The 16,751-nt window shown below is 35.3% G+C and overlaps 1 protein-coding gene across 2 annotated transcripts in view; it reads right to left on the bottom strand.

Moving 5' to 3' along the window:
• The window catches only part of LOC139115084 (kinesin-like protein KIF13A), a 125,788-nt gene that overhangs the window by 39,846 nt on the left and 69,191 nt on the right, over positions 1–16,751 (bottom strand). Inside the window, exons 3-10 of one of the 2 annotated variants that reach the window (XM_070676970.1) lie at positions 11,831–11,843; positions 10,829–10,889; positions 9,647–9,739; positions 8,439–8,619; positions 7,573–7,660; positions 7,062–7,196; positions 5,305–5,328; positions 1,104–1,216 (exon numbers count right to left, since the gene is read on the bottom strand). In XM_070676970.1, coding sequence (XP_070533071.1) covers positions 1,104–1,216; positions 5,305–5,328; positions 7,062–7,196; positions 7,573–7,660; positions 8,439–8,619; positions 9,647–9,739; positions 10,829–10,889; positions 11,831–11,843 — 708 coding nt within the window. The remainder of the gene's footprint in view (positions 1–1,103; positions 1,217–5,304; positions 5,329–7,061; positions 7,197–7,572; positions 7,661–8,438; positions 8,620–9,646; positions 9,740–10,828; positions 10,890–11,830; positions 11,844–16,751) is intronic. The other variant, XM_070676971.1, reaches the window with a different exon arrangement.

Below are 16,751 nucleotides of genomic sequence, written 5' to 3'. Positions count from 1 at the left end.
AAGACAGTTTGGAGTAAAATCTATTTCTTGAAGACCTGGTATAGCACTCACAACATTAGGCAACAGCTGTTTAAGGTGGTTGGAAAGGCTAGAGCGTCAGTTATAAATTTCAACAAAACTATTAAAATATAAAAGTAGTCAACATTCTCTGTGGAATAAAAAAAACTAGACATTTGGGCACAAAGGCATTGCAGAGTTATAGCCTGTTAAAACTTCTGAAAAACTGACCAAATAAGAAGAAGTTGGGGAGTCCTTAGTGTATTAACTATGGTAGAGGTCCCCTAGCTTTTAATAAAATGTTTGAAAAGGGAAAGTCATTATTTGCTGTTTTACAGGAAAGTTTGACAAGGTGGTGCTGGCATTCAGAGTGAGTGACTGCTATTGTAAATGCATTTTTAGATTCTTTGAGTGTCAAAGAGGTGTCAAAAGTGAGATTAACCAAAAAAACTACTCTATGACTTCAAAAGAGGGGTGCAAATATGGCTTGTTTTCTACATTTTTGACAGAATAACAGTTTTCCTACATAATTGTATACCAAATTAATCCAACTTTGAAATGAGATATGGACATGGAATTTTTACAGCCTATTAACAAGGTTACAGATAAGATTTGTACGGCACAATTTTCCTGTATTTGAAGTACTTTTTGAAAAATCACATTTTGAAATTCGAACGAATTTTTAATAATTTTTTGATATATAAACCCATGTAAAATCATAAAAACAAATTTTATTTACAAATCCTGCCGTACAAATCTTACAATAAATAGTGTCAACACATTTATAACAATTTTGGTAATATTAATACTATCCAATTATTATTAAATTCAAATATGTAAAAAATATATGAAAAATTAAATTTTAATATTTACTGGTGTCATATTTCAAAATCATGGCTGCAAATATACAATTTTTATATTCTTTGGAGAAAATATTAACTAAGGGAGTTATCCTGAAAATTTGAACTAAATATCTTGATTCTAACACTTGAAACTTGACATTAACTCTGAGAAAAGAATTGGTGCAAAAATAGCCTTTCCAACCACCTTAAGGCTACAGATCCACAAAACACGTATTTTGAACAAATTCAAGATGGCTGACTTACTTGTTGATGTTGCTGCCTTCCTTAAGGCGTTCACCTGTTGCACCACTTTTCTGAGCACGCTCACTACCCGCCAAATCAACCAAACTAAGTTTACTGACCTTTTCACCAGATACCTACAACAACAAAAAGGTAACTGTTAAATCTACATGAAGTCATTTTGGAAAATGACTGGGGTTGGGTGACTGGGATGGTGTGAGACTGGGATGGTTTCCATGTACAGCAAAGGGGATGTTTTCCTGGAATAGGAAGCTGATGTCAATGATAAGTTCCTAGTGGTTCAAAATGACGGAGTTCCTGATCCAAAATCTGTTTGGTTTATTCAGGGATCTGAAAACATGGAGAGATTCCAGACTCCTGAATTTGTACGACTTACATCTGTATGCTTATAGTAACAGTTTAAGACAATCTTTGAGATGAATGAAATGAATTGAGAAGCCTGCGCGCAGCCACATTGGAAGGTACCACAAATTAAATGACACATAGATGTATGCCTTATTTGATCAAATGAAGACAAACATAAATGTGAAAGAGTGATGTCTTGTACAGCAATGTGAATCAATGTTAGCTGTGACAGACTTACAAACAGACAGACAGACAGACAAACAAATCTGTCATACCTCAGGATCTTATCATCTTTGGTGAATTAACAAATCATTGACTTATTGATAAAGGTTATATGTATCACCATATAACCTTGCTAAAGAAATGAAATAGAAAAGGCAAAGATTATATGAAAATGATATGTTTACATCTTCTTATGGGGAGCATGCTGAAAATAAAACAAAATAATTTCATTATCACTTTCCAAAAAATAATAAAAATGTGTGACATCATGTACTATCAGAGGGTAAAGGAATCTATGATGTACTAGTTAGGGCAGGGATTGTCAGTGATGTACTAGTTAGGACAGGGATTGTCAATGATGTACTAGTTAGGGCAGGGATTGTCAGTGACGTACTAGTTAGGGTAGGGATTGTCAATGATGTACTAGTTAGGACAGGGATTGTCAATGATGTACTAGTTAGGGCAGGGACTGTCAGTGACGTACTAGTTAGGACAGGGATTGTCAATGATGTACTAATTAGGGCAGGGATTGTCAATGATGTACTAGTTAGGACAGGGATTGTCAATGATGTGCTAGTTAGTACACGGATTGTCAATGATGTACTAGTTAGGACAGGGATTGTCAATGATGTACTAGTTAGGACAGGGATTGTCAATGATGTACTAGTTAGGGCAGGGATTGTCAATGATGTACTAGTTAGGGCAGGGATTGTCAATGATGTACTAGTTAGGGCAGGGATTGTCAATGATGTACTAGTTAGGGCAGGGATTGTCAATGATGTACTAGTTAGGGCAGGGATTGTCAATGATGTACTAGTTAGGGCAGGGATTGTCAATGATGTACTAGTTAGGGCAGGGATTGTCAATGATGTACTAGTTAGGACAGGGATTGTCAATGATGTACTAGTTAGGGCAGGGATTGTCAATGATGTACTAGTTAGGGCAGGGGTTGTCAATGATGTACTAGTTAGGGCAGGGATTGTCAATGATGTACTAGTTAGGACAGGGATTGTCAATGATGTACTAGTTAGGGCAGGGATTGTCAATGATGTACTAGTTAGGGCAGGGATTGTCAATGATGTACTAGTTAGGGCAGGGATTGTCAATGATGTACTAGTTAGGGCAGGGATTGTCAATGATGCAGTAGTTAGGACAGGAATAGTCAATGACGTACTAGTTAGGACAGGGACTGTCAGTGACGTACTAGTTAGGGCAGGGATTGTCAATGATGTAAAAGTTAGGGCAGGATTGTCAATGATGTACTAGTTAGGGCAGGGATTGTCAATGATGTACTAATTAGGACAGGGATAGTCAATGACGTACTAGTTAGGACAGGGACTGTCAGTGACGTACTAGTTAGGGCAGGGATTGTCAATGATGTACTAGTTAGGGCAGGGATTGTCAATGATGTACTAGTTAGGGCAGGGTTTGTCAATGATGTACTAGTTAGGGCAGGGATTGTCAATGATGTACTAGTTAGGGCATGGATTGTCAGTGACGTATTGGCTGGGCTAAATCGTCTTTTTCACCTTTTCAGTCAACCAGTCTCCAGTGCCTGTATTTCAATATTTCCTCTTGTACATTGTACTTTGTCATTTTTGCACGTAAAGCTCTGTTTTCTGAGATTAGGCGCATTACAAGGTTACTTAATTACCAGTTAGCGCAAATGATTTACCAACTAGGGGAGGGATTCTGAACTCACTATGGGGAAAATGGTGATTTTATGTATAGCAAACTGAGGATAAAAATTAGAGGATAGCCAAACTCGATCACGAAAAAATATTTTGTATTTCAATCTTGGAAGTCTCATGGTATCTACAGCAGTGGTCAACAAAAAATGGGTACGTCATGAGTATATCATGTTCTTACAACTTATTTAAGTACATTCCTGAGTAATCTGTTTAAAGTAGTTTGGTAGGAGTTATTTAACCTCTTTTATCCCTATTTCCTGTGTATGATTTGTTCACATCAACTGAAATGACCAAGATGGACTAAGTGTACATTTGGTAACAGGGTTTGGGTATGTAGCATTTCTGTATCAGATGAAATAATGATACGAAAGATGACACAATATGGTAAAGAATCAAGACAAGCCTTGCCATATCTCAAAAGACACAGTTTTGATGGTCTTAGAGAAGAAGTCGTTGCTTGATTTAAACATAGACAGTAAAGAGGGACGACTATTGTCAATGATTTAAAAGCGTCATATTCCAAATGAAATTACAAGAAACTTTTGTGAAGGGATTTACAATTTGTACAGAAACAAAGACTGTCCAAGATTGACTTAGAGATAAATAAATGTTTAGAATAATAGCTTTGCCTCCTAAATGATGTCCCTGACAATCTTGTGTCTTTTGAGATTTTATTTCATGTGACACACAATCATTTTCCAACAGAAAGCATTCAATACCGGTACATAAAACAATAGATAATCAGCTTTATAGAAGTTCCTTTCCCCTTAATCTTGCAAAGTGCAATGCTCAAAGATTTTTTGTGCATTTTTTTACACAGCTCCAATTACAGCATTTTGTAGGCCATTGATAGCAAGCCATTTTGGTGGACTGTTTGGTGAGAATAAAGTTGTTATTGAAATCATGAACTTGAAGATTTTAAATATGAATAGATATTTGCATTGTTTAAGCAAGCTTTCCAATTAACAGTTGTACAGATTACTGCACAGCTCACAAAAACATTACAAATTACTTCCAAGCTTTGCTTTTTTTTCTGCTGTTAATACTCTTAAAAATGTTCATGTCCAATGTAACAGCTTACAAAACCCAATGCAGTATGTATGCTGTTGTACCAGATTTTACATTCCAATGACGTCTGTATGACATGAAATACCAAGACAGCCATGTTCATTCACTGGAAATGAAACTGATAGCAATCTTCACTTTTCTTCACCACTGCATTTGGTCCATTCTTATTTCTGGTTTAAATTGCGCCCTGAAACTTTTACTTTTATTTTCTTTGGAATAAAAAACACTAAAAGTACTTATTGTTCAATGTGGACATATCCAATTGTATGTACACTGTTGAGAATTTTTAAGATTTAACCATTGTTCCGTAGTCTCCATCAAACTATTTATTTATTTTTTTTCCGTACACCAGTGTTTAGCTGTTGAAGTAAAGTGCAATTCTTTAGCCTTATTGCGATTCCCCAACAAATTTGTATTTTGTACTGTAATTTTATGTCATTAAAAGTTTTTGGATTGGATCACATATTACACAGGAACTTCAGAATCTTACAAGACAGGGTTGAGAATGTTGTACCATGCCTACATTTTCAATTGTAGGTCAACAGAGGCAATCTTGGTTGATGAACTTCAATCAATAACTGTAGGGGATTCTGTCAAATGGAAAGCTGCCCATGTTTCCATGGAAACAATAGTTCTGATGAGACATCTCTGACATAAATTTCTCTGAGACCTTATGCTGTGCAATGTGCATTTCAAGTCAATTTCAGAGGAAGTTGGTGGGACACTACTGTACTGTTTTCAAAACTGAAATGCATTTGCGCAAGGAAGAGGATGAGACAGCTGGTTTGTAATTACCAGTTGAACAGCATTTAGACTACAAGCTTAGCAGAGAGAGCAAAGCGACAACGGCACTCTGTGTATATAGTGATCTATCTTACCAGCTGTACCGGTTCACTGTCAGCCTAGAGGTGTGTGAACAGTAAAAGACAGAAATAAGTCAATTCTTAGAGTTGAGAAGATGATCACAGTGAGAGTAGGATTAGGATTAGAAAGATTTTTGTTGGTTCAATCCCTTTATTCCTTACGTCGTGGAATGGTCCAGTACTTTTGTAGTCACTGGATCATTCCATTTTGAAGGAGTAGGGGGAAAGATGATTGCACGCTGACAGTTTTCTAAGATTTCCAAAATCATTATACATTTGACACCAAAGTATGTCAAGTCAATATGGGTCTATTCCTACTCTACATCAACACAGACAAACACACAAACTAACAAATAAACAAACAAATCAAGTCAAAGAGAGACAAACAAACAAAGTTTTGCATTCTTGACATTAAGATTGCAACTTTGATTGAATTTCATGGCATTGCTAAGTGTGATATCACCGGGCTGTAAATTGAAATTACGTATCATATCAGATGTACTATTACAGCCGTTCAAACAGCGTGTTTTGGAAATCACCATATTTCTTTGTATGTTGCCACGGCAACAGTTCCTTGATGCAAATCCACTTGACAAAATATCATCAATGATTTTAGTAATCTTGGGTGTATGCAATATTGTGACATATCGGCTCACTTTTTAGTGGAACACAGTTGAAGCCATGATAAATTTTTGGAATATTTATTGAAGCAATCTCATACTAGGTATGTGCCTGAATATCAAGCTGTATGAAAAGTCTTATCATACCTGACAGATGCATTGTGGGATGTCAAGAAACTTTAAAAACACATGATGCTAAGGCTAGTTTCAATGACATTGAACTTTAAAATGTCAAACGAACAAGGCTACCAAGAATCTTAGACCAAATAGTTGATGATGATTACACAGTTAACTATTATTAGATACATATCAAACGAGTGTTCTTTGTTCATTGCAGAGATGAGACAACACGCGAAAGAAACATGACAACGAAAAAGCCTTGTAACAGCCTCACAATACCACAGCACACAGGGTGACTTCATATCTCTACAACTGTGTTTATGCCAACAGTTGTGGTGTCCCATCAGTTAAAGTGGCACTGAAAACTGTGTTATGCTTTATGTATTTTTCTGATATCTTGTCACTGATGATATCCTTAATCAGATTTTTACTACATGTGGACATGTATGGTCATACTATAAGCACAGTGAGCACAACTTTATCTGAGTGTGTTCCTAAATCTGATAATGTTTACTTACATCCAAATCAAAGCCAATCAATGTCTATTTATGTCCAAATCAAAGTCAGTCAGTGTTTACTTACATCCAAATCAATGTTTACTTATACGTCCAAATCAATGTTTACTTACATCCAAATCAATGTTTACTTATATCCAAATCAATGTTTACTTACATCCAAATTGATGTTTACTTACATCCAAATCAATGTTTACTTACATCCAAATCAATGTTTACTTACATCAAAATTGATGTTTACTTATATCCAAATCAATGTTTACTTATATCCAAATCAATGTTTCTTACATCCAAATCAATGTTCACTTACATCCAAATCAATGTTTCTTACATCCAAATCAATGTTTACTTATATCCAAATCAATGTTTACTTACATCCAAATCAATGTTTACTTACATCCAAATCAATGTTTACTTACATCCAAATCAATGTTTACTTACTTCCAAATCAATGTTTACTTATATCCAAATCAATGTTTACTTACATCCAAATCACAACCAATCAATGTTTACTTACATCTGTTTCAAAGTCAGTCAATGTCTGTGTCAGTGTTACGTTGAAAACGGCATGTGACCTGCTACTTTCAGCATTCATGTTTGTGGCTGCCACTGTCCTTGATTTGTTGCCTTCCAACATTAGTGACTCAATGTCCTGCAAAGAAAATATGAATTCAATGATTTTAATCTCCGAAGAACAATATAAATCATAACAGTATGCATCATTGTTGTGATGTAAGCAGCATCACGGTGATGGTAATCAAACAAAACACTGAGATTTTCAAGAAACCCATGATTATTGTTAGATGGTAACTGTCATACAGCGTATTCTGCTGAGAAGAGCAACTTGTATTGCCAAACTTTTAGAACTAATTACTGGGAACCATCATGATCATAATATCTGAAATATCACTATCATTCTGTTGCTAGGGACACACACATTCAAGCAACAAGAATTTTAATGATGTTGTAAACTACAAATGTAATTGCTAAAACAAAAATACAACTTTTATTTCCTTACAACGTCTTACCTCAAATGAGGATACAGCCAGGGTAGACAGTCCGTCGACATAAGGACCGTAGATTTTATGCTCTCGAACTTTCAAATTGGTTTTGCCCCTGAAAGAAACACATGTTTAAATTACAAAAATCAGTGAAAAAATTTTTACTTATGTTATTGAATGATTATTTCTGATAAGAAAGCTTAACAATGAAAGAAAATGAAAAATTTATAATGATGATGTGTTACTGCTGAACTGTTTTGACAAACAGACGTATTTACAGTTTACTCTCACCATCATGGTTTAGCCCAAACCTATTGTTATCCATTGTGATTGTGGACCAGTTTACTAGGAACAGGAGGGAACAGAATTTAGCGTGCATGAGTTTACTCTCTCAACACCACAGTGATAAACCATAAAAACAGTCAACAGTTGCAAGAAAGCATGAGCTACAGAAAACCTATTAAAGATGAATTTTAACTGCTTACTTTCAAAATCCATCTTGTTAAAGTTTTTAGTGTCTTGAACATAATTTATCTCTTTTAAATTCAAATATATATCTCTTCATGACTTTCCCAGAGCCTTAAATAAGTTTACAATGAACTGAGATGGTTTCTATTTGTGAAAAGACAACACACAAAATGGTGTGACAATATTGGTGTGTTGACTTCACCGAGTACATTCATTTGTAGATTCTACATGGTCTCAGTACTCAGTGAATCATGCAGAGCAATGCACAGCACTGTGCGAAACAACCAACCTCACTTCAAAGTCTTGTTGATATGAATATTCAATAGTATAGTATGTGCCATTTTAACTATCGGAAAAGTACCCAGACTACAGCAGAAATCATGCTGCATCTTTAACACATGACAATTTCACTTGTTGCAACTCACCCTTTTGGGTCTAGGAGGTCGCGGACTTTCTCATTGTAGATTTCCATGTAAGAAACTTCAACTTTAAATGACAATGTTGGGTCATCGTTATTGGCAATACCCTCAAAGAGACTATCACAGAGTCTTGGAATCAAGCCTTTGTTTTCATGTGTTCCCATCATAGTGTAGGATTTGCCAGATCCTGGAATGGGATGAAGAATGATATTTGTCAATTAGCGTCAGATGAAGAGGATTGGGAGAGATAGTGGGATGAACATGGAGGATGAATAATCAAACATACCGTAATTTGTGAGATGGGCGGATCATGGACAGATAACTACGAAACTTGAAAATGAAGGTAAGATTAGGGACAGCAGAAAAGAACGACATGACTGATGGTTTCATTTAGAGTGAAATCAATGTGCTATTCAATGGATGGGTAGATGGTCAGAGGTCTGATAAATTTTGGTTGGGTGGATAATAGTATGTACATTATTTCACCCCCAAAATTAAAATTTAAATGACTTTTGTATTCCCGTAGGAGAATATCTTGTGATGCCTTAAAGCTTTAAGAATTGGTTTCAGAACAAAAACGAGACAAGCCCAGATTGGGGTTGTGGTTGGCAGAATTGATGTGAATGAGTCGGTGAAATTAGTGGAATTGTGGTGTGAGGGGCTAGGTGAGATTAGTGGAATTGTCGGTAGAATTGTGGTGTGGTAGGTAGGTGAGATTGGTGGAATTGCCAGTAGAATTGTGGTGTGAGGGGTAGATGAGATTAGTGAAATTGTCGGTAGAATTGTGGTGTGAGGGGGTAGAGGAGATTAGTGGAATTGTCAATAGAATTGTGGTATGAGGGGGTAGCTGAGATTGGTGGAATTGTTGATAGAATTGTGGAGTGAGGGGGTTGGTAAGATTAGTGGAATTGTCGGTAGAATTATGGTGTGAGGGGTAGGTGAGATAAGTGGAATTGTCGGTAGAATTGAGGTGTGAGGGGGTAGGTGAGATTAGTGGAATTGTGGTGTGAGGAGGTAGGTGAGATTAGTGGAATTGTGGAGTGAGGGGGTAGGTGAAATTAGTGGAATTGTCGGTAGAATTGTGGTAGGTAAGATTGATGGAATGGTTGACAGATATTGTGTTTTACTATAATAATGTGTGTAAGATGCACAAAAATTGATGAAAATCTGAGTCAGTTCTTTGCCCTTTACAGAGTGTCATTAGTTCTCATTACCTGTCTGGCCATAGGCAAAAATACAGGCATTGTATCCCTGGAAAGCATTTTCTAAAATATCTGTACCGATGCATTTAAAGACTTCTTCTTGGCCTACAAATAGAGAAATGAGATTAGAGAATCATGACAACTACCACGTACAAACTCTCCAAGGGTTGTTAAAACTTTTGCTCATGAATAACTAACTTGAAACAGCATTTGCCACACCCAAACTGTTTAAAAAACTATTCACAAACTATTCACAAAAGATAATATGTTGCTACAGAGCTTTATTTACCTGTAACCTGCATGGAAAAAGTAAATGTCAAGGGCAGCTACTCAGTCATTCCAAACAATGAACCCTCATGAAGATTGGGTGCCATTCATACCAAACCAAAGCCTTTGAAATTTTAAACTCATTCTTAGATCACGGAACTTTCACTGTTATCTTTCATCATCCAGAATTAAAGTAACAAGGCAGAGCAAAAATGTTTGGATTAAAAAGAAAATTATTGAAAACTTAATTTTAAAATTTGATATTAAATTGTTAATTTCACAAGATTTGTATGATGAAAACTAAATTTTTCTATAGAAGTTTCAATATGAATCCACACACACTACACATACTAAGAAAATCAATTTGAGGCATATTCTGGTTTAGGATATTATGATATTAAATTTTCAGAATTTTATTTTCCATCATTCCATTTTGATAGATTTTGTCAGTGTGAAATATTTCAAAGTAAACCTGTGAGTTGAAACATAATTGCAATACTTGTGAATAATCAAAATGAATTAAACTTCTCAATAAAATCATAGCAGTTGTTAGTAATGCAACATTTTCTATCAATTTTCTGATCTTCAAGTTGCCATAACAATCTAAAACATAATGGTTTCATTGTCTGTCATAGAAATACACCAAAGCACTAATACAGAGGTTGCTACGCATGAATCACAGAGATATGCGTGACAAGAGGACAATGGTATCTCTCAAGAGTGAACATTGAAAATTTCATGTGATATTTGTTGAATATATTTTTGTATTAATTTTTTATGTGATAAGATATGCTAATTACACACCACTTTGATACATATTTTTGTAAATTTAAATCATTTTGATTCATTGAAACTTATCACCAGTGTTTAAACACATATTATTACAAATTTTAGAGTCAGAAAATATTCTCACACTAAAAGTCTCACCTGCGTAATTCTTCTTTTTTGTTTTGTCAACTGACCAGAAACAGTGATCAAATGCAAATGTCTGCATGGTACAAGGAGAAGAACAGGTTATATGATGAAGAGAATTAATATATATTGTTATTTCTCTCTTCAAAATTTTCATTTTTCCCATACAGTCAAAGTTTGTGCATTTTCTACTTGTTTTCTCTGACACAGATTTTTAGATTTTGTTTCTGCTGATATTTTTCCTAAAATAGTCGTGAAAAAATCTTATGAGGATGAGAAAAGTCATATGATATTGAGGACAAAACTTTCACACCAAAATTGTCAATGATTACTTTCCAATGCATGTACATCTCCTTGATGAGGGCATGTCAAAAAAAACTCGCGCACCATTTAACAGTGGATGTGAATTCATCATTATCTTGTTTGCCAGGTGCATTTTAGTTCCAACGCTGTCGTTTTAGATCAATTTGCAATGACCGAGAGAAAATGGTCAACATTATACCAATTTAGAGGTAATTTGATATCCTATGAAATGCAGTTAGTAGTAATTGGGTTGCATCCTAAAAATAGAGCATATATCAATGTAACGCTGGCAGCACATCAGAGCAACAGCAAGGATAAGGAACATTATTTTGTTTAAGGTCAGTAAATGTCAGTGAATTTTTCAGATCTGCAGTCAAGTTCAAACTGATCCATCAAACACTGGATTTTCTGAACCAATGTGAACACAATGAAATGAATGGATGAAACTGACAAAATATACCCGCACACTGCCCTTCACAAAGACACTGCAATTATACTGATACAAAACTGTTTAGTTTTAACGGAGGAAATGCACCAGAAATCAAAAAAGACATTTTTCTGTTTAATTCAAAAAAACTATAAGTGATGTTGATAAGTGTTTTAAAATGTTTTATTTCGCAGAGGATTAATAGGACTTAAAATCTGAGAAGATACAATGTCTAGATTAGCACAAGCAATTTCCGTACAAATATCATTATTCCCAAGTCTACTCACCTTAGGTGACTTTCTGTAAATCCGGAATAAAATGGAAAGGACACATGGAAAGGAAAAGAAAATTATCAACAAATTAGCCATGAGGATGATGGCGGCATTCAGTGGATTTGGACATATCAAATATACAGGTACGGATATGGCCACATTCTGTGGATTTGGACAAATTAAATATACAGGTACAGATATGACCACATTCTGTGGATTTGGACAAATCAAATATACAGGTACGCATATGGCCACATTCAGTGGATTTGGACAAATCAAATATACAGGTACAGATATGACCACATTCAGTGGATTTGGACAAATCAAATATACAGGTACAGATATGGCCACATTCTGTGGATTTGGACAAATCAAATATACAGGTACAGATATGGCCACATTCTGTGGATTTGGACAAATCAAATATACAGGTACAGATATGGCCACATTCAATGGATTTGGACAAATCAAATATTGTACATTGCTTCGTCAGGTGTGCCCCAGGGTTCACTCTTGGGGCCACTACTTTTTGTTATGTTTATTAACGATATTTCACTGTTAGATATTTCTGCAAAGCTCAGCTTGTATGCCGACGATGCCAAGATCTATCGCACCATCACATCCCTCGCTGACTGTGTCATGTTACAGCAAGATCTTGACAAATTTGCACAATGGTGTAACAACTGGAAACTGTCACCTAATATCAGTAAATGTAAATTTATCAGTTTTACACTGAAGAAAAGAATCATTTCCTCTCTTGATTACTCCATCAATGGTACCCCTCTTCAACGGGTCTCTGTTGTCAAGGATTTGGGCATTTACCTTACTTCCAACCTTAATTACTCTTTTCACATCAATAACATTGTTTCTAGAGCCTTCAAATCTCTTGGTTTTATTAAGCGTCTCTGCCAGCCATTCAATGACATTTCAGCAATTATTTCTCTGTATTTTGTTTATGTAAGATCTATTCTAGAGTATGGCTCTGTTGTGTGGTCACCCCACCAGCAGGGCCGGTCAGAAAAAATCGAGAGAGTACAAATTAAGTTTGTGAAATACATTTGTCGCAAACTCAATGTTCACTGCAGTAAATCCAGCTACCCATTTTACTGCAGAATTCTGAACATTCCTAAGTTACACAATAGAAGACTAACCCTTGACATGTGCTTTTTGTACAAAATAATTCATTCATATTATGATGCTCCAGATATTCTAAATCAAATCTGCTTTTATGCCCCCAGTAGAAATTTACGCAGGAAACCCCTTTTTAAACCAGACTTGTGTTCTGTTAATTGCAGAAAATTCTCGACAGTGCCCAGATGCATGTCTGTTTTTAATGATATCTCTTTTAAATGTAATATAGATATTTTTTCTACGCTGTGTAGTTTTAAAACTATTTTATCCAGTCATTTTAACAGTTCTCCTTTTTGATTCGTGTATGTTTTTTTTTTTCATTTAATGTATCGTGCTACTTTTATGGTTGTCTTGTACATTTGTCTTGTGATTGTGTGACTTTTTTGTTTCGCAGATCTGTTAGTGGGTTTGCCCGTTGATCTGTGTATCAAATAAAATAAAATAAAATAAAAATAAAAAATAAATATACAGGTACAGATATGACCACATCCCATGGATTTGGACAAATCAAATATACAGGTACAGATATGGCCACATTCAATGGATTTGGACAAATCAAATATACAGGTACAGATATGACCACATTCTGTGGATTTGGACAAATCAAATATACAAGTGTGGATATTGAGGATTTGATTGGATTTGGACTTGTAAATGAAATATACAAGTACAGAAGAGTTACTGGCTTTTTGAAATACTCTTACTGATAAAATATGCAAACTCAAAAAATAATGAATTGTAAAATTAATAGCAGAAATCAAGTCTGTCCACTGAACAATGGACAAAATGATAATGGCTCTCAAGCACTGACTGTAATATTGGAAATACTTCATTTGTAATACATGTGTTTCATTAGATCAACAGATGTGCAGGACAAAACAACCCCTAGAATTACAAGTCTGGGTGATGAAGTACAATTATATCAATAGTATGGAAACTTTAATTTTGATGTTATTCTCACCACATCAATCATTGAGTACTGCAAAATTACGAGCAATTTTCACTGGGACTTAAATTCATCAATTTGACAGTAAAACAATAGATTTTACTATTATTAGGCATTTTTGGTGAAATTTAGCAGATTGCATTCATCAACAAAATAGTCAAATTAATTCCCAACGGACAATTTATGCTTTTACAATTATTGTATATGTCTCCATGATAAATGGCTTCAATAAATTTGAAGTGCATAGAACTTGTTGATCAAAATGACTGCACTTTTAAGAGCAATTTACATCGTAAATATATCTTTTACATCATTTTCCCAATCGACAACTAAAAACTCAAACAGTAGTAGATTAATTACAGACTGCTTTTATGACAGGAACAAACAAATCACTATTTATTCATTTTGCTGTGAAGTATTGAACTTGAAAAGGTAATATTGAATTCATCGAATGAAATTTTCAACCAGACAAAATAATTTATAATTTACTCTCCTATCAATGTATGGTGGCAACAGTACCCCTCCACATTTAGAAGGGTATATACAATCTATCAATGTATGGTGGCAACAGTACCCCTCCACATTTAGAAGGGTATATACAATCTATCAATGTATGGTGGCAACAGTACCCCTCCACATTCAGAAGGGTATATACAATCTATCAATGTATGGTGGCAACAGTACCCCTCCACATTCAGAAGGGTATATACAATCTATCAATGTATGGTGGCAACAGTACCCCTCCACATTCAGAAGGGTATATACAATCTATCAATGTATGGTGGCAACAGTACCCCTCCACATTCAGAAGGGTATATACAATCTATCAATGTATTGTGGCAACAGTACCCCTCCACATTTAGAAGGGTATATACAATCTATCAATGTATGGTGGCAACAGTACCCCTCCACATTCAGAAAGGTATATACAATCCCTGTGCCACTGATAAATCAAGGTTAGCAATTAGAAGGAACCTCTAAGCTGATGTTCCTTCAGAACGGTAGAAGTGATTACCACAGAAAGGTTGGTCACCATTCAAGTACAACAGACGTCACGATAACATTGTATGTGAAATTAGTAAAACAAACTTTTCAAAGGGTTGTTACTTTTTACAAATCTACATGTACACAATGTATTTGCCATAGTAAATGGAATCAACAACATTGCTTCCAGTCTAGTACATGGAAATTTTATTCCCAGATTCTTGGTAAATGGAAAATTGTATCACATTCCTGGCAACTGGGAGTGTGGGATCAATGGTATGGGAAAAATTGATCCCACACTCTCAGAAATTGTCCCACACTCTGCAGTACCGGTATATATTATACAAGCTCTGATTGGATAATAAACAGCCTTTCATTCCACATGCAAAATATTATCCAATGACATGATGAGTAACACAGACCGGAACCACAAAATATGCAGGTCAGAGTCAGAGTGCAGTGGCAGACGACAGCATTGTCACAATTTTGTATATCGTTCGTGATAGACTCACACAAAACGGCCGAATTTCCAAATAACTGGTGAACATAGGCCACTTGGAATATATAGCTAATTTTTCTCTGTTGGACATCCCATTCCATGGTAGAAGTTGAGGTATCAGCTCCTACTGTGAATTTAACACATTTTGTGGTCATGTGAGAAAAAAGAATATGCTGATATGCTGCTTGTTCGTCTTTTCATTTTCTTCGTAATCTTACCATTGCAAGAATAAACTTGTACTTTGTGATTTTCTTGCTGATGTATTTTGAGATTGGTGTTCCAATGTTTGATATGAAAGATGGAAAATGTGTGTGTGTTTAATCTCCAGTTTCATTTTCAATGTAATGTCACTGATATTATGGTACATGCATCATAGCAGTGTTTCATCCAGGATGGCATCAGCGGGGGATCTCCCCTCTTTACTAGAACATTTCATGTGTTCTACTTGTATATCTAAGGTGTGACTGGCACCATTTCACAGAAGGGGGAGGGGGGCTGGTCCCCCTTGACAAATTACTAGGGGGTGCCAACATGTCAACAGAGGGGGAATCTCCCATCCCCGTCTAGATGAAACACTGCCATTGTGGTATACACAGCATAGTTTAACTATGGTACACCCTGCAATCTGCATTTATGACTATTATTCCTTAGGCAATGAGTGAAATTTAACCTGTTTTACAATCTTGACTAAACCTTGTAATAATTTATCTCTGACAGGTAACATGTCTAATGGTCATATCCATGAGATACTGTCACTTCTTACAGACGTCACTCCATCTTTTTCTGATGACAGTAAGTTGAAAATTCTTCATTTCAGAATCATTACTTCAATGTAAATGACAAACGTTATGATATTTATTGTGGAAAGCCCATTAGTCTGTCTTGATAATAAAACATAATGTTCAGGTTTTTGTTCTACAACCAAAGTACACTGAAGAAAATGTTTTAAAATGTGGTTACTGATGAAGATCAGATTACTTAGATGTAAAACTCAACCTGCTGTCATGGTGATGGCTTTCTCCATTTACAGAAAACTCATAAAAAACCTGCATTTTTAATCTGCTGGTATTTATACAGGGACAACATAAAACTGCTACCATGTTTTGGTTTCACAAAATTAAAGTTGATATTTTCTACATCCAACTTGATCAAGTTTCTAAACATCAAATAAAGTGCATTGTTACAAAGCTACACAGTAAAAACACAGCCATGAGTTTCTGTACTATTTTTCACCATTTGTATTAAAAATGAAAAAAACATTGAATTCACAAAGAGGAGGCTGTGACATGCAATATCAACTGCTAAGCAACAACTGGCTTTGTACAGATGCTCTTCATTATAAACATGGATGATTTAATGAGGTCTTAATTGTATGA

Source organism: Ptychodera flava, chromosome 17 (assembly GCF_041260155.1).
Source record: "Ptychodera flava strain L36383 chromosome 17, AS_Pfla_20210202, whole genome shotgun sequence".
NCBI classification, from domain to species: Eukaryota; Metazoa; Hemichordata; class Enteropneusta; family Ptychoderidae; genus Ptychodera; species Ptychodera flava.
This window is presented reverse-complemented; position numbering and strand designations above follow the sequence as displayed.